Raw genomic sequence first — 26,861 nt, 5'->3', positions numbered from 1 at the left:
GTATTAACCTCTTCAAAAAGAGCAGTGTGAAATTAAAATGCCGTTCTTTCTTTCTGTTCTCAGTTGTATCAGGCCGAGAAAATTTTCATTAAGGCACAAATTTAGAACCATGTCTGTGCGCCTTATGGTTTCTCCGCTGACCTAAATTTGCAAACACTGTTACAGTGGCAGTTGTCCACGCTTGATGTGAAAAGTGCCGAGTCATACGGAGATTGACAGACTGATTACGTTGAGTATTACCTGATCGCTGTTGTTATATACGCTGTTATGGCGACGTTTTGAACGTTGGTTTTGTTACTATCTAGCACACAACTAATCACAAATTTAACAATCCACAATTAACGTGTGCCAAGGCGTAGACGACTTCATCAAGCATCTGTTCAACGAAAAAGATTCTTGACAGATTAGTACAGTAGTATATAGGCAGTCTTTGCTGACAGTGGTCTATATAACAGGCAATTTTTAGGACGCTGGACAATTAAATATTCATGTGAACTGCCTGTGTGCTGTTTATTGATGTCCCTGTTGTTCTTGCTTATTTCATTAGAAAATTGACGTGTGTGACAGCTTTTCGCTATTTAATAAAGTGCAAATCTCGCGCGAACGTTGATAGGAGCTGACCAGACGAGCAACAAGATAAAAACAAACCTTCAAATTATCATACTGGGCCTCGTTGTCTACCTGAAATTTCAATGAGAAAATGGAATATATATTACTTTACTTGTCTTAGTGAACAAAAAAGGACCATTCATTCGCGGCGCAATTCGTACTAAAAGAAGTTCATAAGAACAATCAGCATTGAGAACGCTATTTAATACCCTGGTGATCAACCGTTTTCTGCCAAATGAATAAGTATAGATGTGAAAGAACCCTTTACTAGTTAACAGTGATTTCGTTTTGCTCTTTAGTGCCCTTTAACAATAAATATTAAAGAAAAGGTGACAGAGGTTAAAAAAAAACAATTCAAGTAATATCAATCATTGCGTTAACGAGTTGATACAATTGTTTTGTCAAGCTCTCAAGCTTGTACAGAGCGAGTTGCCTCCGTACAACTTTTCTATTGTTTGTCTAGCTCGACCTTAACCCACTGTACGGGACAGAACTGTTACAAGCCGTGGAACCCAGCCTGTGCAAACCGCGGTAGATTACAGGCTACGGCGTTGAACTGCTGAGCTCGATGTTGCGGGTTCAACCCCGGCCGCACCAGCCGCATTCCGATGGGGGCTAAATGCAAGAAGAGCTCATGTGCGTAGATTTAGGCGCACGTTAACGAACGCTAGATGTTCTAAATTATTCCGCAGTCCCCCGCTGCGGCGTGCCTCATAATCATTTCATGTAACAAAGTGGTGAGCAGGGCCATTTGCTACATGTCAGCAAATAGTTGATAGTTCTAGCTTGTCCCGTTGTCTTCTTCGTCTTGTTTTTGCGTTTACCGCTGGCCTTTTCTATTTGCTAATCATTTCGTGGTTTTGGCATGCAAAGCATAAGAAGTTGAAAAATTAACTTAATCCGGCTAATAACTTACCGACTTCAAGATCGTAGTGATGTTGTCAAACTCCCCCAGAACTATCATGCGATGATTCATTTCGTCTATCAGCATATCTACATTTATCGAGAAGTGGTTCGCCAGGTCGTACTGGGTGAGCACAATGTTCTGGAAGAAGGCGAACAAAACGCACGATCAGAATGCTTTTCAGGCATACATAACGTGTAGATTACTACAGCATTACAGCATGCGAACGATATTGTCACGTTCTAGAACGACAGCCGACCTTCAGTTAATGTAGGCGTTGAGTACGAGTTATCAACCGTCAGCACCGCACAAATCTTAAGCGCTGGCGCGTGGTGAGAATAGTCGTCGCCTGTTTCTTTCGTAGTCATGGGTATGCTCAAGCACATGGCAATTATCCATTCTCTCAAACCAGCATTCACTCGATGCTAACCGAAGCATAAGCACATACAGCGCTTATATTGACGCGTACTCATGCCGATACATACTCGTGAACCATAGAGTCAACTGGGGCGCGAAGTGACACCACCACCACCACCACCACCACCACCACCACCACCAAAAATAACAAACGGATATTGCTCAAAAACTAAGGCTGTTATAGAGTTAATCATGGTTTTGATCCCACAACGTGCACAGCCTCGGATCGTGGTTGTCAACGTCAAGGCGGTTGGCTTCCGTCAAGAACTTCATAACAGATGGTCACTCACACGCCGCAACACTTCGTATGGTCCGAAGTACCGGCTGGTAAGTTTCTCGGGCAGGTCTTTGCGGTGAACGGGAGTCTATATTTCTGCGACATGCGTTATCTCCTATAATTTCTCCAAGAGGATCCAGACACGTATAGACAACATGCATGTTTGTTCACCTCCTTGAAACAACACCCCTAGCCGAAGTGATGAACAATGGCCAAACAATGGAAACTTCAGCTTGGCACCAAACTTTAGGCATGGGAGTAGAACGTTTTGATAAGTGCACTTGTCGAAATCTTGGTTCCAGGCTGAGGCTTCTTTTGCTCAGCCATGGTTGATCACTTCAATTTCCATCTTCCGTATTCTTTTAACTCTGAAGTTGCAGCATCCAGTGCTTGTATCGTTTAACGTCTTTATTATATATATCTTACATTGCGCCATCGCAGAGTGGAACAATTTACCAGACATAGTTGTCAAAAAGCGGAAAACCATAAAGTTTAAACAACTGCTTACCGTTCATCTTAGAACCTGACCCGACACGTTACCTGACTTTGCATTTTTGTCGTACGTGTTTCTTAATTGCAACTTTACTGCTTAGTGTGTTTATTAGTTATGTTTTGGAAGAAATCCGCAGTCTTAGCTATTGTAAGAGAGTTCTAACAATGACTTTGTTCTTTTCGTTGTTCACTGTATACTATCCACCCTCCCACCCTGTGTGGTACCTCGACAGGGGCTCTCGAGAGCAAAATAAAATGTTGATTATGATGATGACGACGATGACGACGACGACGAAAAAGAAACAACTTTTAACATTTGGTCATATCTAATAACCTTGCCTTCTGAGCAAAATCTCACAAGCACTAGTCAAACTGTTTATTTTTGTTCGTACGGAATGCAACGGGCAACGCTGTCGAATCTTTGAGACGTCACGCTCTGAAAGCTTGACTATATGCATAATGCAGTTTGCAATCTAGACCGGGCACTGAAAGTCGCTGGTCGATCGAGAGAGTCAAAATGCTGACGAACGCGTTCAGCCTGTGAGAACGGTTCTTACGAACTAGGTGGATTTTCCCCATGATTCGTTTAGGCTTAGCGATCGGTACAGGATAAAAGCAAGCAGAAGAATTTCGTGTAAGAACGCCAGTTTTGAACACCAGACACAAAGAAAGGCTTCAACCTACGTCGAAGGCCGTCTTGAGAGCCGATGGGTGAATGCCAGCCAGACCGGCTATGCCCTGGTGTTCCACACAATGCCTGCGAGGGATATTAATATGTACTTTAGTTAGGGGAACAAAGAAAAAAAAGAAGGAAAGATGGAAAAGAAAAAGGAAAAGGAGAGGAAACGAAACCGTGTCCACAAAAGAGATACCGATACGGCGGAAGCAATCAGCTTCGTTACATTACACATCACCGCGATGTGTCAGTGATGTGCGCACTCTTCCAAGTGTCCGACGCGAAAATAAAGATGACGACAGGTGTGCCATTATTTTCGTCATATAAACTTTCCGCTCCCTCGGTCAATGAACACGCACTTCGCATGCACACGCCGCGATATGTCAATAGGAGAGCAGCCAAACCGCACTATAAGATGTTCCATGTGCAGTGAAATACTTCGATACTTTTTCAGTATTATTCTCACGGAAATGACGCGAACTGAGTCTAGAACTATTTTATATCCGCCATAAATTGTTTAGAAAACAAAATTATTGCTATGCTTGTCGGAAAGTGATATAGAAGACCCGAATCTAGACAATTCTATTTTGTCAGAATTCTACAGATGAAACCTCAGAAAGCGGCACATATATATGGAGAACAAACGGAACCCACTTCTCTATTGTGCTGTATCTTAGCAGCTTGAGGACGTGGTAGCGGTTGACGGTGGCATTCATCACAAGGGAGACAGCCTGAAAGCAAAAAAAAAAAGAAGAAGAAGAAAACGACACGAGATTTAATACTACATTTCGCTAAATAGTAAACATCGCTAATATGGCAGCCGTTTTATAGCCTGTCAACACTACAGCTGGACAAAAGAGCAGGTAGATTCTTTTTATCCTGTGTCTTCTCTGGAGAAGTTGGACTTGTAAGGACAGGGATGACAATTCCATTAGATCATAATCCGTCTTCTTTTTCTCGTGCTAAAAAATAGAAACGCAAGTGATAGTTCACTAAAAAACACAGCAAAAAAAAAAGCAAGTTGACCGGTTAGATCAAACAATCTGTTAATTATGCACAATATATAGCGTCCAGAGTACACAAATTAACTCACAAACAACATGCAGTTGGTTCGGCTCGCACAGAGCCTGTCAGTGTATAGTTTTAATCGTGCTAAAATGAATAAAAAATTACAAGTAAACGTGCAATTACAAGAAATAAACAACGTGTCTATGGAGTACTAGATGGCGCGCGCAGACGCCCTCAATAATACGAGTATAGCGACGTCGAGGAATACGTGCAAGCAAGCAGCGCGGATAAGAACAGATAAATGACAGACATCAAAGATTCGTCATCTTCCTCGTAGTAGCGCTCCGTCGTACGTCTCGGTGCATATACATATCACCATTATTCTTCGCTTGACAAGCATAACAGATAGTCGGAACATTTAAAGTGAAACAAAAAAACAAAAAAAAAAAACGCGAGAAACAATGAAACGACAGGACAAGGCACTCGTACATCCACTTCGTCTTCACGACACAGACAGTAAACAGCAACAGTCGACGTGGCTGTGCACATAGAACAATGAAATTGGCATAACTAACCTATTTTCTATGGCAAGTAGAATTCCCTTCATCCACATGGTCACCATATCAGGAGTACCTTATCAGCATGTTAGAAGCTGTTCAGTTTAGAGCAGCCAAATTTATCTCGCCTAGTACGACCATCTTTCTAGTAATACCCGAATAAAGGACATTTCACTTCAGTCATAGAAAACTCGCCGCGTGATCGCTCTTCCATGTCTGTTTCACAGGTACATTTATGTCAATAAACCTCACCGGTCTGCCGACTGATGCACCTTTGCGCGCGTCACTAAATTTCATCTCAATTTGAACACGCTCGTCAAACGCACGCATTTAACTAACCATCACTGCCTCACGCCATTGCACACTGGAGCAGTCTTGCGGACCAAATCGCATCCATGTCAAAGTGCGAAACTTTTCTGTATAACCTGAATACGCTCTTTGAAAACATTGTATAATGATGCTATTGTATAATAATAACGCAGATCCAACATCGCGTTGGATCTGCGTTTATTATTGTTGTTTGTTTTTCAAGTTGATGTTGACTCCGTGAAATAAAAGCCAGGTGGCACACGAAACTATACGCAGGTTGTCTTGCAAGTGCTGGCGACATACCAGGTCCTTGAGCTGGCCCTCGCTAGAGCGCTCGTATCCTCGTGTGGCACGGCACAGGTACAGGTCTCCGATGCTGCCCAAGAGCATGAACACGCCCGAGAAGAACAGCATGCCCGTGACGCCGAACAGCATGCAGTAGCTCGTGCTGCGTATGGCGAAACACGCAGCGCTCGTTGTCGATTAACTGCTATAGTCTTAAAAGCGTGCGATCGCACATTTCGGCCACTGCTACTCAACTGGTTTGTCGGCTTACACCCAACAAATCATGGTGAATGAACTTCAAAATACTATTATGTTATGTTTTATGTTATCCTTCGTTTAAGGTATTACGACGGCGTATTATGAAAAAAAAGAGAGAAAAAAAAAGAAACAGCTATGAAAGTTATAACACTCAGACAGACAGAATGGTATGCTACAGCGATAATTTACGCAAACTATGATACGAGGACGCGTCATGATTAAGTGGCATAAACACGTAACTTCATTTCAGAGCAACTCACCAATGTAGCTTTAGGAATGCTAAGAAAGCGTCAAACATCTGTTTTCATTTACTTATTTTGTTTTCTTTTTGCAGAAAGCTGATAAACGTAACGATTGTCATTAAAAGAAAGGATAATTATGCGGTAGGTAAGAGTGCACTACTGTCCTTAATCACTGTTTTGATTCACGGTTTGCTTTCGAACATACGTATTCTTAATGTGAAACCGACATTGTTGCTGTAGAACATTTACTCATTCCTTTCTTTGAATATGCATCTGCGCGCAATATTAACATGCGTACACTTTTATCATTTTTCTGGTGACCGCTCTTTCACCTGCTAACGACGGTTATAGTTATCGCTCTGCGCAAGGCACGCCCGCATGTACCGGAACATTGTTGTCGCCGATTATATCTGCTGTCTATGTTGTCGCCGAACATCGTGTAATCAATTCCATGCGCGACGCGAGTAGCCATTGTACTATCGACCAAAAAAAGTTTACGGACCGAGGGATTTGACAAACATCTTTCCGTAGGGGAACCCTGAGTAGTACGCGAAGCAGCCATGGGGTCGACTCAACTTCCCGCAGTGGCGCCCCCCAGCGGAGTATGCAGCACCTACCGCCGCGCCTCTAACCTAAGCTGCTTCACATTATCGCGCGCGGAGCCGCAGGTATTGCCATTCGTTGCGCAATCCGGAAAGGAGAGGAGCGTCGGAGAGGAGAGGAGGAATGCCGAGAGGAGAGGAGATGAGACAAGGAGAGGAGGAAGGGGGGAGGATGCGCATGCGCAGTGCGGGTGTGGACGCCCTACGGTGGATGGATGGAGGAAGGGAGGGAGAGAGTGACATAGCCCCGACCATAAGCTGCATCGCATCTGAAAACTGAATATCTCTGCAGCCTCAAAACGCAGCCTGGTATTCCCATTTCCAGCATCTACTGGTATATACGAACAACATTGTGATCGTACGGTTTCACTGGCTACTTTTACAGGCTGCTCGAATATTTAGCGGTGTCTGAGATCCCGTGGTCCGTAAACGTTTTTGGTCGATAGTACATTCCGGAAGGCACGCGAACACCAGCGATTACGCTGGAATCTTCGACGAGTCATGGACGGTCATTATTCGAAATAATTGGAGTGATGAATTTAAAGAGGCATACGTTGCTCCTCGATTGTTAAGAGAAAAAAAAACGTTTTAAAGTACCCTATTCTGCTACTAAGTATGGAAAATCGAGAAGAATAGTATACATCCCAAAAATATTTAATGATTTGTCTGATGAATTCTTTTCTGCAACTTCAAAAACAAAAAAAACAGGTTGAAGAAATTATTGACGAAATGTTGAATTATTGTTCCCATTCATTATTTCAATTATTATTGCTTTTGTATCTTTCTTTGTAATGTCATTGTCTGTTAACATGTAATTACTACCAAATATTCGTCTGAAGATGTTAAAAAATGAGTTAATATGTAAATATGTAACCACATCGCTGTACCGACTCTGCCGGGCCTAGTCACACAAGTCCTCATGGACTTAGACAGGCCTGTTTTTTTGTATTGATTTTGGGTGTGGATTAATAAATTATTATTATTATTATTATTATTATTATTATTATTATTATTATTATTATTATTATTATTATTATTATTATTATTATTATTATTATTATTATTATTATTATTATTATTCAATCATAACCACTAGACTGAAACGTCCAGCACAAGATCCCATAAGATCATACGTTTTCAGTATTGTTCTTGTGGTAATATTACAAAATTTCGAGCAAAATAGATATGAATTTTATAAGGATGGCATAAAAATATGCGGATAACATGAAACTACTGCCCACATGTAGCAACGTTTAATACGTTTCTAACTACAGACAAATGTTCTAGCTGCTTCACCCAAAATATGCATTGTCATTACCAATGTTTCTCCCTGAAGTGTTACCGTATAGGAGAGGTAGTCACAAGAGCCAGACACTGGGGCTAACGTGCGGTTCGCGTGTGCATCCCCGCAGAGACACAGACGTGCCAACGTACAGTACAAGAAAATGGCCCCCGATGTTGGAAAGCCTGTTGCGGTCCATGGGAGAGGCGCGGTCGTTGTGGTTGGCGTAGCCCAGAATGAAGCCCGTCATCATGCCGCCCATGCTTAGGCACAGGAACACCATGAAGCTCATGATGGACCAAGTGCTGCACAACACCGTGACGCAGAGAGCGTGACTCACTTCGCAACACAACTGGCTATTTGGTATTTAGGACTAAATAGATAATCGTATACAAGCCTTATTACGAGGAAGCTTAACCTTCTGAGCGCGCCCCGTATTAAATGGACACTAAAGAGGCAGGTACGTCGAGCTGTATTATACTAAATAGAGGGTAAGCAAATACGAAGGCTTGAAAACACTTCCTAAGTAATTTTCATTTGATACTAAAGCGTTCTTAAAAATCTCGCACCTCGCGCCATCGACCTTATCGTGAAGTCATGACACGGCGGTAATTTTTCTGAAATCGCGCAGCGATAAGGCTAGGTGCAATACCGTTGCTCATTGGCAAAAAAATAATAAAAAATAAATGGAAAAGCGCTGCGCGCGTTTCTTCTGTGCGCACACGCGCGTGGCAGGAGCTGAGCGAGAATGTGGGTCACGGCGCATGCGCACCTCCTGAGTATATACCGAAGCTGAAAGCCCGTATTCGCAAAAAAAGCTCTTAAGCAAGAAATCTTCGCAATTTAATGCGGGGGTTTTACGTGCTAAAACCACGATATGATTACGAGTTACGGGATAGTGGGGAATTATGAGGCACGGCATAGTGGGGGACTCCGGTTTAATTTCTGACCACCTGGAATTCCTTAGCGGGCACCCAATCCACGCTACGCGGGTGTTGTTGCATTTCGCCCCCCATCGATATGCGGCCGCCGCGGCCAGGATTCGACGCCGCAACCTCGGGATTAGCAGCCAGACACCGAAGCCACTACACCAAAACGGCGGGTATATCTTCGCACGAGAAAATTCCAGTCAATCCTAATTCTGGGCATATTATTAGCGAATGCAACCAGCCAATGGCTAAGAGCACTTACGAAAGGAAAGTTTCGTGAATTCGGTGCAACAAGCATTATATTCAATTACTTAGAATGCTCTGACACTTGCAAATATTTTTCTAGTGTTTAGACTAAGAGCCTGAACCTTCATTTAACGCAACGACAAGACAAAAATATTGTCGCAGTTTCACCCGAAAGGCGAGGCATCAATTGCGATAGCAAATTAGTAGATAGCTAAACGGGATAAGGATAGTAGTTTTCTCAGTTGTATAAACTTGGACATGCAGCTGCACCAGCAACGCGCAGAACTGTTGTCGATGTCGTCGGCGTTTTGCCCGCGTTCGCACCGAACGCGCGCGGCGTTGGTGACTGTTGCCGATGCCTCTGGGGGCGGCTCGGAGGTATTCGACGAGATCAGAATGGGACACTCGTCGAGCACCTTCTCGCCTCGCAACGTTATTATATAAATACGAACTTGGTGCCGCAGCTAAACGTCGCCATCCCCTCCCTCCCTCCCGTCCCCCACGGCCTTTCGCGCGATGGAAGAAGTGTTTGCTCTCTATATATGGTGATTGTAAAGAAGGAAAGAGACGCCTAATTCTGCAGCCCTTCAAGGAGCACGGCACAGAACGCGCTTTTGGCTCTCCGACGTGCGTTCGCTCCCCATGAAAGCGCGCGTCCCTCGCGCCCTTTCCCTCGCACACACAGCGTCCGGAGCGCGGCGACGATGTCATCGCCGTTGACGTCATACGGAACCTCACGGCGACGGCGACGGCAGAAATCCGCTTTGGAGTGTCCATATAATTGATATCGCAATAATAAAGAGCTTTCATGTCCAGTATTCAAATTTTCAGCTACCTGCGTTTCTTTGTTGTTCACCGACGTTCTATGCGATCACAACTTTACAGACAACAGGCAAGCAATATGTTCACGGCTGATTAGATCGGGGGCCTAATTCAAAAAGGTTCATAAGCGTTATTTGCCATTAGCTAATAATATCTCCAGCATCAATATTGGCTTGATGCATTTTTTTTCCTGACGAACAATTCTAGCGGAAGAGCTTTTTGTGAATGCGGGTCCAGGTGTTCAGCTCTTACAAGAACAGGAAGGAACTCGTCGCGTTATGCCAGCAAGACCGCAATGGACGTAACCAGAAGCAGACAAGTGACCGAGGTGAAGAAATGAACAAAGTCGTCGTAACCAACGGAATTATATGCGCACGGGAAGCAAGAGTGGTTAACGATAGCAGATACTCACACGACACTTTGTAGGCTCGGAATGTACAGGCAGGTTATTTCCTTGGGTAAGCAATATGCTGGTCATGTTTTCCACGCCAGCCTTGATCTGCCAAGATAACAGGACAGACATCAGTGAGATTGAGCTAACTGTTCTTGTAAAAATAATTACTGCGCCCGTCAAGCCCACTAAGAAAACACACACGAACAAATACATAGAAACGATAACAAACACTAATAACGCTCAAAAAACGGCTATTAAAAGATGCGGCCGGAACTCCCTTAAGATGAACTATCGTGGTGCGAAGCGTTATACCGGGTGTTCAAAATTAAGCTTTACGGAATTTTTAAGAATCGCCTGTGGCAGGTAGCATAATTCTTTTCGCTGAGCTGGGTTATTCGAAGAGGCGGACATTAAAAGCACGAGAAATCGAAACACATATTCAACTAATTAACAAAATCCGACTAATGAACGTTTTAGTTAATTACTTTATAACACATATTACAATTTACGAATTGTAGCAGGTGAATTTGCAAGACGCATCCAATTGAAATGAATTTCCAGGATGAGACCAGTTTTGAGATATTTCCCAAAGTGTGGGACGAAATACACGGGCTTTCCAGTTACTTTTGTGCTTCAATGTATAAAACAGCATTTTGGTGAAAAAGTAAGTGAAACAACAGTGCATTTTTACTGCGAGTTCAATGGCGCATATCTCCAAACTGGTCTCATTCTGGAAATTCATTCCATGTGCGTACGCCTGACAAGCTCACCAACTACAATTCGTAAATTGCAAAATGAGTCGTAAAGTAAGTAACTAAGAATTAATTAGTCAATTTTTGTAAATTAGTTGAATATGTGTTTCAATTTCTCGTGCTAAAAATGTCCGCTTCATCGAGCAACCCAGCTCAATGATAAGAATTGTGCTATCTGACACAGGCGATTTGTGAAAATTCCGTAAAACTTAAAAATGAACACCCTATACTTTCGCGGAAGAAGGCTACATATATACTTACGTTCTCAACTTCGTGCGTGAAGATGTATAGCTGCCCACTGACTTTGCTGATGAGATCAGAGATCTCCAACATTAGCGCTGCAAACGGAGATATCAAAAAGGATAAGTCGAACGAGCTGCCATCGTCTGCGGATCTACTGATGCCCAACGCTAACAGCAGAGATAATTATATTTTTTTAAAGGTCACGTATAACAAGAGTTGTATCTGAACTGATCTCGCAATTTTATTGCCTTTTCATTCTTTGCTACTGATGATTTCGTGGCAAATCTCGAAGTTAGAAAAGAATACACGCCAAAGTATTTCTTCTTGCTAAATAAAACTATATTCGAAGTTGAAAACAAATGAGAGGTTGACAGTAACATAGAGAACTGGAAGTGGTCAACGTCTAACAGGCAGGAGGTTTAAGGCTGGAGGTAGTGTTTCGACAAGGGAGCTTGACGAAAGTCCGATGATCCTGACGAGGACAGGGTCCTTTCGTCGAGCAAAATCCTTATCCTAGAACGTTTCAACATGTGTACTTAATGCTCGAATGATTCTGATAGGACACGGCAAGCTCCTCGTCGTGGGACGTTTTTACAAGGTGTATTGACGAAAGTTCAATGTTCCTAACGAAGACAGGGTACCTCGTCAAATCCCCTCGGCAAAAGACTTGTCGTGGACCTTTTCGACAAAGGCTTTTCACGAAGAACCAAGGACCCTAACGAAGACAATTCCATCGTCGAAACGTTGGCTCTAACCACAGCCATCCCTCGTTCGACAGCTATTGATCATTGTACAACAACATATTAGCCGAAAATCGGTGAAGACCTAACCTGACACCGTTTCCCAGGCACATCTCAGAGACGGTCACATGTTTAGGATTCAAGTTGGTTTGTGTTTTAAACAGATAATAAAGAACATTATGAGGTAGTACGCAGAGAGCAAGCACACGATATTGCTTTGAGACAGTGAGCGTCTGAGGCCAATGGCTCTTCTTCATTTAAATACACGAACTTTGTCATCCAACTTTGTCTCCAGTAGGATGTTTTTTCAATGCACAGAACCCGCCGAGGTGGTGTAGTGGTTTTGGCGATGCGCTGCAATGCCCGAGGGCGTGGTATCAAATTCCGGCCACACGGCCTCATTTCGAATGCAGGAACGCCTGTGTACCGCGCATTGGATGCACGTTAAAGAACCACAGGTGGTCAAAATTATTCAGGAGTCCCCCACTACGGCGTGCATCATAATCATATCGTGGTTTTGCCACGCAAAATCCCAGAATTCTTTATTCAATGGATACAGAATGTGTCACTTGAAATAACCCGCGTTTACATCTGGAAGCTTTAAAAACAAAGAAAGCGACGGCAACACCTTTTGCGGGAATAATTTGGTATTCCATATATAACTACCTTTTCTAGTGATGTTGTCCCCCACCCTAGTGCGCTCACTGTTATGGAACAAGTAGCACAAAAATACTTTATCGCGGAGTACGAGACCTGTGGAAAATTAAGAGGACAAGCTACAAGCTTTGACTGCTGGGAATCTAACAAAATTTCTATTACTCAAAACTTAGATTATGTTAGGTTAGGTTACATTCGCGTGAAAATGACAGGGCATATGTATAATCATAAAAGGGGGCTGACAGATGGAGTAGCACACATGATATAAAGGGCACCTTCTGAGGCACCTTATTTCTGTTTATAACCTTTATATCACGAGGGCATATGTATAATACGGCGACTCACACGTACGAGGGGAACGGCAGTAATCACATTATTTTATCTGCTAAAATAATCTAATTACTGCCGCTCCCCTCGTACGTGTGAGTCGTCGTTACCGTTACCGCACCGCTTTGTCCCAATAATGCATGCGCAGTTGGCGGCAGGCGGTAACGGCAAGACGGGAGCGCTATGCTAAAACACTCCAATGTTGCATTGGGTTAACGAAGAGAACGTCTGCTTTTTCGCCATTTCAATACCGCTTTCGTTCGCGTGTGTCGTGCTGTACGCGTATGCAGTGCCACAAAAAACACATCGAGCGTGAGGAGTGATAACAGCTTTGCGTTAGGCATTGCGTCAACTCGCGGACAATTAGTACCACAGTAAGTTTACCAACCTCTACGTTGGAACATCGTCGAGTCTTCGAGGGCTTGGATGACGGCGAGCTTCATCCTCAACGACTTTCAGACAAAACAAAGCAGAAATCTTTAATTAACATGTGCATATGCCGTTAAAGCACGCTCCTCACCATTGGCGACAAGAAAAACACGTATGTACAATCACGATTTTCGCGCACAGTTACTGGGAACAATATGCAGGTATATTATTCACCAAGTGACTCGTGGAGGCATATATTTAGCTTAATAACGTGCCACAGCAGTTGTGCGAGTGCTGGTAATGGTTCATTTTTTCATAGAATAGATACGAATGGCTACGAACGCTCGACGAGCAGACTATAGCTAGGTTTTAAAGAATGTTTAAAGTAAGAGGTAAATAATGGTAGAGGGCCACCTAAAGTAGTACCCGAAAAAGCGGTTGACCTGACCACGTTTTCTGTTTTTTAACCCGAAAGTGTTTTACGCCGGGGTCCACGATGAACTTCCTGTAACGGATGTGACGTTCGTCGACAACGAGTAAAATGTTTTTCTTGACAGGGATGGTGCCGCTATCTAGGAGCAGTGAAGCGAAGTACTGCATCATAACACTGACGAGCGCCACCAGGGAGTGCTTCGGCAGCCACAGCGCAGCAGAGGCTCCAACGCGGTGTAGCCTAGTGTAGGCGGTGTAGGCCTTCTGCTGTGGTGCCGACGCAGTTTTCACACATGGTTTGTCTTTCGCGTCCGATTAGCCTGTGACGCCTCGTCGCCTACGGAGTGCAGCTTCAACACGCATCAGCAGTGCTTACACACCGCCTACTGCTTCGCTTGCGATGGCACCAACAAAGAAAACTGCTGCGCTAAGCGGCGCAGAAAGGCAACGGTGTCGACGGGCGAATCTCGCTTTGGTCCGGCGAGAGACACGGCCGCGTGAAGCAGAACGCCTTCGCGCGTTCGCGGCGCACGCTGCGAACTCTGCCACTCGCATTCCTGAAGCTGAGAGCGTCGCAACTCAACTGGCTGTCCAAAGACACTACGGAGCCGGACCAAAATGCTCGCACCTTCGCCGAACCGACTCGGCAGCAGGACGCCACGCGCCAAGCAAACCTGCAACACGGTCGCCGGCCCGCAAATCGTGCGCATTTCGTTGCAGCGGACCGTGAGTTCACGAAGCAAACATGCAACAGCTTTTGTAAAGACACGTTTAACGTTCGTGTTCTACACCGATTCCTATGAAAAAGGGCTCAACCATATTTTTTTTTACTTGCTGTCACTAATTTCACTAATTCGTCTCGTCTCGCATTAAGCAACACATGCGAGCAAGCTGGAACTCGCAGTAGCTCCCCTGCGTTATTTTTAATGAGCGATTTGTATCTTTAAACACGTATTGCGGAGTGGGACCTTCCATTTCATTCCCACTCCATTCCGGATATTGGAGACCCTGTAATTCCACTCCTTTTAACTCTTCGGAATGGTGAGAATTGAACCATTCCCACTCCATCGAGTGGCTGAGCTGATGTATTTCATTGCTCCAATTCCATTAAATGAGACGCTTTCACTATAATTGTTTACTAATTGGTTTTGCGTGCGTAGTACCGAAAAACATTTTTGAAGTCTTAACAAAGTTTAAAAAATTGTTACGTAAATTATGTTACGCGTTGCTGCCCCTAATCTCTCTAGTATCCATTATTTTTAAAAGAAGCAGTTCGTCAACTAAGGTTTCGGCAAAAAATAATCTGCTTATGCACGGTGAGATCTTAAGCATTAGCTCTTTAAATAAGCATTGCGCGAACACTCGGGATGGCAGAGTACATGCGTTGTCAATACAACGCCCATGCTATAAGAACTTTATTTCACTAACACATATATAAGATAAGTATGCAAGACGACACGAATAATAGTACTAGGCAAAGAAATGTCTAAAAGCAAACACGAACTAAGACACACACAAACCATCTGACGAATTAGGTCATAGACAAGAGATGTGAAAGCCATATGAACTTCTATAATGCATTGTTATCAAGACCACTATAGAAACATTATTTAGAAGAGATTGCAGCATGTAGTCAAGGTTTCATTTCATCATCCGCGTCCAAAATTAGAAAAGGTAAACGATGCCTACAGTACCAGAAGTACATAGGCAGTGCAGAAAAGGGGAGTAAGGTGTTGGTGTGTGGAATACCACGGCTTTACTAAAACTAAAGAAAGGTTGCATAGGAGTTCCAGTAGAAATAGACGAGCATAAAATTTAAACTTGCGATTGACGGCAAAGAGGCGCGTTTGACTTCCACAAGCTGAATGGCGTCACGTCGTCGCCGCTTGTATGTTTGGACTAGTAAAGGGAAATTTCTTCTCCTACTGTCTCGATTTCATTGTTGCGCCGAATATTTTCAGCCCCTCCGGTTCCCTCAAAGGCACACCAAATAGAAAAATGATTTATTCTGTATCAGTAACTTACCCTTCTATTCGATCAAAAACACCACTCTTACCACGATAAGACGCTTGGTAAGCCAGAAAAAACGAAATAACAAGAGACAGGTGGCGACGCCTCCTTGAAGTTCTCGCACCAGCTCGCTGAGACATCACAGATTTCGACAAGGCCTAGTTCATTACTTAGCAGTAAAGATAGACTATACATTGCATTCCTTAGGAGCCAAATATTGAACATGGCGAGCTTCGGCAACTTTTTCTGGGCCAACGCGGCCTAAATATGAAAAAAAAAAATACTTTGAAATCTGTGACGTCACAGTGACGTAACGGCGCTGGAGATCCGGCGCGAAATTCAAGAACTGTAACTTAGACCTTTTTCTCTCTCTCTCTTTAATAATCAAGCTATTATTTCGAATTTAACGACAGCAGAGTTTTCGAAGAACTCTTTATACGTGTAAACTGATTTGGTGTTTTGCTTTAGTGTCGTTTTAAACATTACTTTCTTACGAAACGCCTCTGGGACGACATTTGAAATGCTGTAACTCTTCTCTCCCGGTACGAAGGGTCCCCTTGCAATAACAGCTCACTGCATTTCTTACACTGCGAATGGAGAAAGCCAAGAACACTTGAAGAGGGGGTCCACCTGAGTTGAGATTATAAATAGAGTCATCCCATACACTAGCGAACTCGTTTCCGCATGGTCTCTTGCAAGGCCTTGGCGGCCTGCTAACAAACAAATGTTTGTTTATTGAACTGTAGAATTTACCATATTCTCTGGACTACAGTCCCCGGACTATACAGGTTTTAAAGTTAAAATTTCATGGGGCATACATGATTGACAAATCATGACTATACATGATTTGTGATGGAACAGTTGTGATGGCGCCGAAAAAATGGCATCGTTCATGGTATCGTTCAAGCTCAGTGTAATGAGTGTGAGGTGAACAGAGAGACCTATTTTACTATTTTAGTCGACGTTCGGCCTTGTGGAATATACAGTGGGTGCGGACTATTCACATTTTTTTTTTTTTTTTTGCAAGCTCAAGTTAGCTCATGCGAGCAATACAGCAGGTGCGGATTACAGTTCGAAAAATGCGGTAGTTCAGTATAATTGGCAAATTTAGTGGTTTCGCATTCTCACTTAGAATCAACATTTAGCACTCAAGGACCTGGAATCTCGAACTCCCATTCCATTCCCATTTCGTTCCATGTGTTTGAAAATGCGGAATCATTCCGCAATCATTCCAACTACTGAGTGCGCACGGACTGTTTTTCGTTTGTCAAGGGTGCCCCAACAAAGATTAGACACATACATGAGCCAACTATCACTCCCACGGTATCTGAACGATAGCAGCGCCTAAATTCCCTCTAATAATGTTCTGCAGAAACCTATGCCCGTTGCACGCCCTTCAAGATCCGACGGCGGGCGTGCCCCTCGTTGTGTCATATACCCGCATAGGAAGCATGCGGATAGTCATATAAAGTCAATGTGGAGTGTCGAGCAAATGAATGTTCTAGAATACGGGGGCGAGACTCGTTCCAATGGATCCCGTGAACGTGTTGCGGACCATAACAAGACGTTTGCCTGTCAATTTCAAGGTGCAGGTTGAATGTTTGAAATAGTAAAGTGCACATACTTCGTTGTCCATCCTCACTGCAAGTGCCCGAGCCCTAGGAATGCCTTGCTGCACTGCCGGGGCGTACTGTTCGCGAAAAGACACCAAATCGCGATGGTTAATTATGTTCAGCGGCCTATTACCCCGGTCACACGCGCATACTGAATGACCATTGGAACTAAAGACCATCTGAATCGAGCTTAATTGCCTCTACCGCTCGATCTCACAGAACGGGGTCACAATAAGGTTTGCGGAGGGCATTGGTCCATGGTATCGGTGGATACTCAGTGCGCTCGAGTCACCGGGGAAAGACACGACAGGTATACAGAGCAAGAAACGTTTTCTTACCGCTTGGTTCTGAACGGTCGCGTTGAACACTGAAGAAGAAAATCAACAGATAAATCAAGGAAATAACTCGCGGCTTGACAGATTAGTCACTTGCTTGACAGTGGCTACAAATTCACACGACGATTTGATTAAGCTGGACTAACACAACGGGACAGATCACCAGTTCAGTCTGCGGACGAGCATGACGCGGTTCAGTGCCAGCAAATCACGAAGCGCACAAGGAAGCCGCTGACGAGTTGCCTCCAGCACCATTAATCGTAGCTCAGCCACTTCACACTCGTCTGCGCACTGATCAGGTGATCCGTTCCGTCGTGCCGTAACCCAGGTTTAGCAGATTTCAGTCAACGGAGGCACATGACATGCGTAGCTCGTAGCCGACAAATCCCGATGCTCATCAACGAGGCCAAGCACTTTTCTTGGCGCATGCCACAGTTTCCGGCCATGCGCGCTAACGGTTTTCTATATACACTTCAAATAAACGTCAGTTCACTTTTACAGCGAAGCTGTATACGTCTACCAGCCAAAGAAATTTTCGTGTCGCTGGCGTAAGCAATAAACGCCAGGAAAAAAATGAATACAAACAGCGTATCTCCTTTGAAATCAGGCATACATCATACAGCTCAGCACTCGTTTCCAAAAGAAAAACCACTAAACAAGCATCAGAACCACATGAAGGATGATAAGGCGCGTGTGAACAATGGGAATACCCTCCGACGCGTTCCGGTAAAGATTAGTTTTGCAGCTGCTTCAAAAGGGGTTGACGTCATTGAAAACCCTCGTGCGAAGTGCAAATCGTATGCTAATGACGTCTGCGAATAATGCGAAGCACGTTCCTTCTCCCGCGTGTGTTCCCCGGTAAAGATTACGGTTGCGTAAACTACTCCGAGTGGAAAAGTACCCAACAGCATAGAAACCATGTAGTGACGTCACCACGGTCTAGCAACTCATTCAGTTCATTCCAGGATACCATGGGGGAGACCACTGAAAGTAAGGACGCCAGAATAACAGCGTGAATATATTGTCGTTATGAAGTAATAAAGGGTGTGGTTAAGTCCATTTCAATTGTCTCAGGTTTTACGCTTTGTAAAGCTACGTGTGTGAATTCAAGTGGCGGCACAATGGGTAATCGTTGTGCGGGTCGTTTACAGCTTCGCTGTCCAACCACCTTCACAACGTGGATTGGGGCCACAGTTTTTTTCTTTCGTGCATCCGGCCCCTGACTACTGTGTGTGTGTTGACTTCGTATACTGCGTTTAACTAAAGCCTATAGGCGTCACCAAGGACGACGGAAAGCTCCCATCAAGCGCGTTTCGAAAATCACGAGTTGACATTGCGATCGTGATGCAGCATCAACATGCTAACCTAGCATTTGCATTTGCTTCATCTTTATCGCTGTACTTTTATCTCAGTTTTTAGACCAAGAGAAACGTATTTTGCGACAAGAAACACAAAGAGGCGGTTACTTTCACCACGTACAGTCGTGAGTAAAAGTGATGAAACCCTGCGAGTGCATCTTGATGATGATGATGATGACGATTTATTGGCATCTCCTTTGAAACGGGCAGGGACGAATCATAACCTAGACTGCCTGAGTTACTCAGGTATGCTATCAATGATTTTCCTTCTAGCATTCTTGTATACATCTCTTTAATCTTCTCTATCTACCTTGTACCGCTGCCTATTTAAATCCAAGCTCTTCCGGAAATTTTACGTTACGTACAGGTCTCGCTGGGTGAATCCCTTCGCATTTCATTAGGATGGGCTAAGTGGTCTCCGGATTTTTGCTGCAGCCTACACATACCTCATCGAATATTTGCTCCGGTATGTTTTTGTGCTTAGGCAACCAGCTCGAGCCTCAAAAAGCAACGTACTTCCCTTCCTGTTATCGTGTACAGCTTTTCACTTCTAACTTCTTTTTTTTTCTCATTCTTGGAAATCTCCATGGTCTCTTTCATATCCATTTCTTGCATCCAATTCGCTGTCTCTATTTCTCTCAATTTCTTTCTTTCTCATTACTCCTGGTTGTCTATCTACACTTTCAATTGCCCTGTACTTGGTTGCCAACTTTCTCGGCCTCTTTTGTGTCCACGCTTTAGCTGCCTATTTATTTTGATCCATGTTCCTCTGTCTTTTTTTCAAGGCTAATTTTGCTCTGCGCTTCTCTGACTTCAAAAGAGGCCCAACTCTTGTCCCCTTGCACTGCCTCATTTGTAGTTTTGTCGATGGCTCCCAAGCCAAGCGACCCACCGATCTTTGGTTAACTTCCAACCCCTACAATATATCCGATTTTAGGTACAGAGTGGCATTTGCGGACGTCAGTGCTGGTACATAGACTCCTTTCCAGATTCTATACGCACCACCTCATATTTATTGTGCCCCCAAAGTGCCGTTATGTTTCATTATTGCTACATTCCGCTTCCCTTTTATTTTCAGATTATCTTCGTGGGTGCTTGAGTAAGTCTTTCCTTCGTTTCTTTATACGCCCAGGTATTTATATTGCTTGACTATGGACATGACTTGCTGTTGAATCGACACAACGTAGTTACTCGTATCTTCATTGAATATCATAATTGCCGATTTCTCTGTTCTAAATTTAGGGCCTAGATTTGTCGTTGCGTTACCACACACATTGGCCAGTGTCTGCAAATCTTGCGGTGTCCGCTATACTCGCGGACAACTTTCCGTGGCAATGAAGGGAAAGCTACGGGCGCGTGGATGCTGCGCATGTGTTACCGCGCCAAGTAGTCCGGCAGCGTTTGACAGTACTTTTGGTTGCTCGGAACAGACGCTGAATCGACGCAGCTTCCACGTGCGACGGTTTCGCGTTTGCCCAGACGCGGTGTGGAAAAGCCGCAAAATAAGTAAACTTTTACACTCAGTGGTGTGTTCTGTCTTGTTTAACTGTTGCTAATAAGCTGTTTATGTTTTCTGTTCCCCAGCCTAAACCAACGTGGAATAAAACGCGGGACTCCTTTCAGAAGCGCTCTCACTTGTGTGCGCTTTGCCTCCGTATAGCTTTCCTTTCATTGCCACAGAAAGTTGTCCGCGAGTATAGTAGCACTATTTCGTCCGCATACATCAGTGCGATGACCTTCTGTTGCACTATTTGTCAATTACGGGTGTATGATAAATCAAATCCTAATTGACTGTTTTCCAGTTGTCTTTCTATGACCTTAACATAAAGTGTGCCATAATATGCTAACATAAAGCATGTCGAAAAGCATACCAGCGCCACCTGGCGCCAAGGCGCGCAAGCTCGTGCGCAGTGCGCTTTTATATTATTCGTCGAAATGGCATTCGCACATGAGTACTGCGCCGGAATTGACGTCACACGACCTTGAGCGGCGTGGCGCCAGGTGGCGCTGGCATGCTTTTCGGCACGCACTCGCAGGGGTCCGTTACTTTTGCTCACAACTGTACGCAGAAATGCTGCCTGCAGCATCTACCCGGGTGCAAAAATAAAAAAAAAACGGCTTTTTGTGTTCGAAGGTAGCAGGTAAACGTGTCACGTGCTCACGGTTCTCGTAGCCAGACATGTTGAAGAGCGTAGCGGTGCCGCCGTTCCACTCCCGTATCCGCGTCATGACTTGCTTGCTGGCCATGAAGCCGTAGCCACGTGGTTCCAAGGCCGAATCTGCCAGCGGGCGAAAGGCCGGAGTTGCAACTTACTGTGGAGCCAGGTACCCAAAGTGCTTCAGCGCTTTTACTGTAATCTTCGATTAAACTCTTCCATATATGTTTGAAGAGAGATCTGGCCTGGTATTCAAGATTCGTTTCAAATAAACGCTGGGGAGTGGAGGGAGGGATGTGGAGATTAACAGAGGCATAAAGGACGGCATATTCGCATTTTCTTGACACACCATGCAAGCAACCGTGCCAAGTGTTATAGTATTGAAGTACTCTGTTTATATTGAACAATCCGAACTATAAAATGCGATCTTGCTGCGCGCATTGAGCAAGAATGAAGCAGTGATAAGCGCGAAATCCTCTTTAATGCGATTAGCATTCCTTGGGAACTACGCGCACTCTTTCAGGGAGCTATCTGCCTTTATATCTAACAGTTTTCCTGCCAACTTTTGTTACTGTGTAGTCCATGCTCTAATGGGTACAGCGTCTGGAACTTGTTATGAACATGAATAACATTTATTTAAATTTAATTACCATGGTTAGATGCCAAAAACTGCGTCTCCATGTACGGGAACATCTCCTCATGTTTGCTGTGGTAAAAACTGCATTTCATTGCTATCTTAAACGCAGAAATGAAGATGGAACTACGTTTAGTACATTGCCATGTTGCTGGCACGTCCGGTATTTTCACGCAATCTCAGTGATGTTGAAACACACCTCAAGTTTGCTTTCGGCCATCTGGGACAACACAGAGGTCCAGATCAATTTAGTGTCAAATTCCTCGAAAGCGGATGATAAGAAAATGAGTAAACCACTTCTTTACAGTTACACGTGTACCGTACTTCATACCCAGAAGGAATATTTTGCGGAATCACTTGCGAGTGAATTTATTTTAAAAATGTGGAAGGCAATGTGCAATGTGTTGTACAAAGGGTCTTAGGAGGATATAGGAACTGAACCGAATTGTAGTCTTTTTATTTTAATTTTTTAATGGTAATTGAAAAAAACACGTCACCTACTGTATACGTGCACGTAACCCGATTAACAAACTGGCCCATCGGCTTTCATGCATGAATAAGCACGTGGGCTCGTACCAAGAACACTAGAGGAATATCTGGCACCGCAGTCGTTCCGCCACCGTATTGTTCACTAGTTCATCGCTATTTTTATTTTTATTTTTTTGAAGTGCGTATCTGCTGTGTCATTATGTCATTACCACGGAACGTATCTTTAAGGCCCCAGCAAAGACCGCCAAGTTTAAATAGAATTCATTTATTCGTGAAATTTCCTGTTAGAAAATAAATCATGTGACTGCAGAGAATGTAAAGATTATATTTGCATCAAAACACTCGGCTCCTAAGCAGTTCTTTTTCGTCGGTGGAATAACGGGACCATTATGACAGCGATGACTAGTCACCCGCATCTCTGACACTTGGCACCCACCTGGGCAGTACCCACGACACTTTTCTTTTTTACGTGCCATGCCTGACTGGCCTTCCCCATTGCCTAACCTATCCTACGCTAACATAACGTAACCTATCCTCTCGTCACTGCGGCGATCAATGTATAAAATGAGCGGCAGGAGCCCGAACACCACCCTCTTAATCAAGAAAAGGTTTCTTAATATGCACACAGAGGGCCAAATTATTCACAAGAACTTTCGTTCATAAGATCTGTCATTAGCCGGTCGCCTTTGTTACATGTCCCACGTCCAGCTTTGGCAGATGCCTGCTCTTGCGAACAGTTTTAACGCAAGAGCTCGTTGTTGAATACAGGCCTTCCACCATGATTTCTTGCGAACATTACCAAGTTGTAGCTCACCTGAGGAACTTAAGATTGCGTGGTGTTGTTGCAGCCCTTTAACCATGTGCGCAAACGTCACTTGAGAAGTCTGCCAGAGAGAGAGAGAGAGAGAAAAGAAAAAAAAACACCAATCAGCGTCTTAAGCAAATTCAATACAAATTGTAGTCACTCCCGTGCGATCCCCTAGTATATTATGATGCACAGTGCGTACAGTCCTTATCATATTTAGCTAGGACATATTGAGTAAATATTCGCGCACGTTACAAGTCGGATGAACGCGGAACTGTGTCGATGTGGTTTAGTCATATTCTCGCCATAAGCTTTCGTGAAAATTGACGGCAATTTGACCTACGCTGTTGTGTCACCACAGACACAACCATTTGCATTCGGCCCCCATCGGAATGTCGCCACTGGAAACCGAACACGCGACCTTAAGTCAGGTTGTCGAACCGAATTGGAACTGAACCGAAAAGCGGAGCTAAACCGTTATTTGCAGCTGAACCGGAACTGACCCGAACAGTTAACTTTGCGCCATCTTGGAACCAAATTTTAAACGGAACTTAGTCGAGGCACCTTTCGAATCGTTTCGACAAATGGTTCGCAAGGCACTGTGGACACTCTGTTAGGGTAGGTGGGAGGGGAAACGTTGGACAAAGGTTCAAAGCCTCCCGTAGTCCTGCAGTCTGGACAGAGGTTCGAACCCACCATCGGTGGGTTCGAACCTCTTGTCTTCGAGCCCAGCAGCCAGGTGCTCTAGCATTTCCCGCGAACTTCTCTCGTGTCGAAGCCAACCGGCACTTCGAGACGTTTGGCGCGTGTGTCAGTTTCTCTCAATGTTTACTCGTGGCGGCACGTGCTGTGTTAGATTGCAAACCCTTTCTTCGGGATCAGCCCACATTCCCCTGTCCTTTCCTCGTATAGCTGCTCACGCTACGTAGAAACTGTGCGACGTCGCACCGCCTTCACGGTGGAGGACGTCCTGATCTTGCCTCGTCCTTAGGGTGCTCACGGTCTTCCCGAAAACGCTGCATGCATCCTTTTGAATGTAATTCCTTCCTTTAGAGGGCATCCCCTCCATAGGCCTTTTGCGGCATTAGATAGATTTCGGCACCATTCTTTCCAAGTTTCGTAAGAAATTCGATATTGAAACTTTGTTCCGTCAGTTTGTCGATGTCCATTTCAGCAAAGACTGGAAATAAGTTGCACAAGAAATACACCTATACAATTCTATCTTCTCATACAGCAGTCTGCTGTTGTACATACTATAGCAGGTGATTACCTAAGAATAAAAGATTATATGTACGCTGTCCAACTCAAACACAATTCGCATAGATGCGCCAGTCAATTAGGTTAGCGTATTTCTGTGACGCCAAGCAGCTTTGCGTGTTTACAAAGCGTGTTTCTCCGTATATATGTGTATATGTCTGTGTCCATGCGGTTTCAGAATGAAACCTGAACCTCATGACAAATTCTATGGATGATCCTAATATCAGTTCTCAGCCAGAAGTAATGTTGTAACTTGAAAAAGGAGCCTTTCATTTCTAATTCGCCTGGCATTTACGTTAGCCGAACAAGATCATTAAGCTGAGAGCAAACGTTTTCGGTGGTGATGATGATGACCTATTGGCATCCCCTTTGAAACGGGGAGGTGACAAATAGTTACCTAACCTGCTTGCGTTAATCAGGTATGCGATACATGCTTTTCATTTAAGCACTTTTAAATACGTAAGCATTTCTATGTCGACTCACTGAGGAAAACCGTCGCTGACACGTAACGATTTCACTGCATAGAGAAAACGTTGTATTATTAAATATAAATCAACGACACGTTAGCGCTGGTGACTTTCGAACGTATACGACCGCACGCTCAGAAGCCGAGTGTCTTACAGACTGGGCTAAACACATACGCTTGCAGAATGTGTATATATCTTAACCATATGAATGTGTTGTACCGGCGGTACAAAACAAATGTCAAATGTGAACAGTGTACATGAACGCTTTGTTGAAAGATAAACGTCATCTCTAGGACCCCACGTAGAGTCGACTTAGAGCCCATCAGGAAAATTTCGGTTTGCGTTTCGGTGGTCGCGGGATGCGCCTTCCGTTGGGGCGTGCCTTCGCCGACCGAAATGCCAACGACCTCTGAGGGCTCATGCGCTTCGCGACGCGCAACGCAGATAAGCAGTCAGTGAGTTGATAAGGACGATAAGGAGTGATGAGGAGTGATGACGGGTTATGAGTCTCATCACGGTTTATAATGGTTCCATCCGAATGGATCAACTGCAAAAGAGCGGTAAGAGCTTATAATGGTCGTCGCAATGCTGATAAGGTTGATAAGGACCGAAAAGGGTTGATAAGGGTCGGCACAAGTTCGATAAGGGTTGATAAGGGTCGAATCGTGTCCGATAAGGTTGTAAGGACAGATAAGGGCTGATAAGGAACCCGATAAATTGCGATAAGGGTCAGATCTAGTACGATAAGATTGATAACGATCGATAAGGGTTGATATTTTTATTTTATTTATTCCTACTGTCAGCACATGCCAAGACTAGAGCAGCGATTACATTGCTGTGATGTACAAACTAAACATTGTACATTTTTAAACAATTCAATAAGAAGGAATCGGGACAGGAAGGCATAACATATAAGCATGAAACAATAAATCACATGAGTTACAATAGGCGAACGGAAATAATTGAGGAATATTGAAAAAAAAAGTAATGCACCAAACAACTGCAACCGACAAACAGCTAACAACAAAACGTATTCTCAACCGTTTACAAATCATTCGTAACAGCCTTTTTGAAAAACTTGTAAATCAGGACATTCTACTATCTCTTATGGCAAGTTGTTCCAATCGTCTAGGCTTCGAACCAAGAACGAATGTTTCAATAATTCTGTTCTATAATTAAGTGGTTTAATATATTGTGAATGCTTTGTTCTGGGCTTAACAGGATTCTGTAATGTGATATGTTTTTCTAAGTCTACTTTAATGTCTCCGCTTATTACGTGAAAGAAGAATATCAGCCTGTTAAGCTGTATTTTCTGCCTGACAGTCATGAAGCCAGCTCTGTTTCTAAGTTCCGTGAAGGACTGGGTTCTAGCGTATGTGTTAAAGATAAACCTCAAGGCCTTGTTTTGTACGCGCTCACATTTTAGTGTGTTTTCTTGAGTGCACGGCTCCCAAACATGATTTGCATAAGTTAGTATGGGAAGTACAGTCATTTTGTAGGCCATTGTTCTTATGTTCTTACCTCTGGGGTGGGGTCGTTAAGTTTTCGTCGTAATGAGCAAAGTTTACACATGGCCTTATTACTAATGTTCTCAACATGTACCGACCAGTTCAAGTCATGTGCGAGATGAATTTAAATTTCTAGGTATTTAAATTTCTTAACCTCAGCTAATTCTACTCCGTTGATACTGCAGGAGAAAATTAACGGATCTTTTTTACACGTCATAGGCATATAAACAGTTTTTGATGCAGTCAACTCCATTTGCCACTCGTCACACCAGAGACTGAGCTTTCCTACATAGTTACTAGCTTTCTGTTGATCATTAAAAGCGCATATTTTAGCATACACAATGATATCATCTGCATAATGTTTGATGGCTATTTGTGGTGAAAAACCTGTGCCAATATC

General features: G+C 43.9%; 1 protein-coding gene across 1 annotated transcript; it reads right to left on the bottom strand.

The window, feature by feature from the left end:
* Positions 1 to 1,188: 1,188 nt before the first annotated feature.
* On the bottom strand, positions 1,189 to 21,403 carry LOC125947650 (uncharacterized). Its single transcript, XM_049672830.1, has 13 exons — positions 21,308 to 21,403; positions 17,791 to 17,819; positions 17,464 to 17,529; positions 13,417 to 13,480; positions 11,323 to 11,399; positions 10,328 to 10,414; positions 8,691 to 8,710; positions 8,071 to 8,223; positions 5,553 to 5,697; positions 4,030 to 4,106; positions 3,384 to 3,456; positions 1,526 to 1,654; positions 1,189 to 1,224 (listed from the first exon to the last, which is right to left on the bottom strand). Exons 1-13 carry the CDS (start codon positions 21,390 to 21,392, stop codon positions 1,189 to 1,191), a joined length of 1,041 nt encoding a protein of 346 aa, XP_049528787.1. The 5' UTR covers positions 21,393 to 21,403.
* Positions 21,404 to 26,861: the final 5,458 nt, after the last annotated feature.

The sequence above is a fragment of the Dermacentor silvarum genome, chromosome 8, assembly GCF_013339745.2.
Source record: "Dermacentor silvarum isolate Dsil-2018 chromosome 8, BIME_Dsil_1.4, whole genome shotgun sequence".
NCBI lineage: Eukaryota > Metazoa > Arthropoda > Arachnida > Ixodida > Ixodidae > Dermacentor > Dermacentor silvarum.
This window is presented reverse-complemented; position numbering and strand designations above follow the sequence as displayed.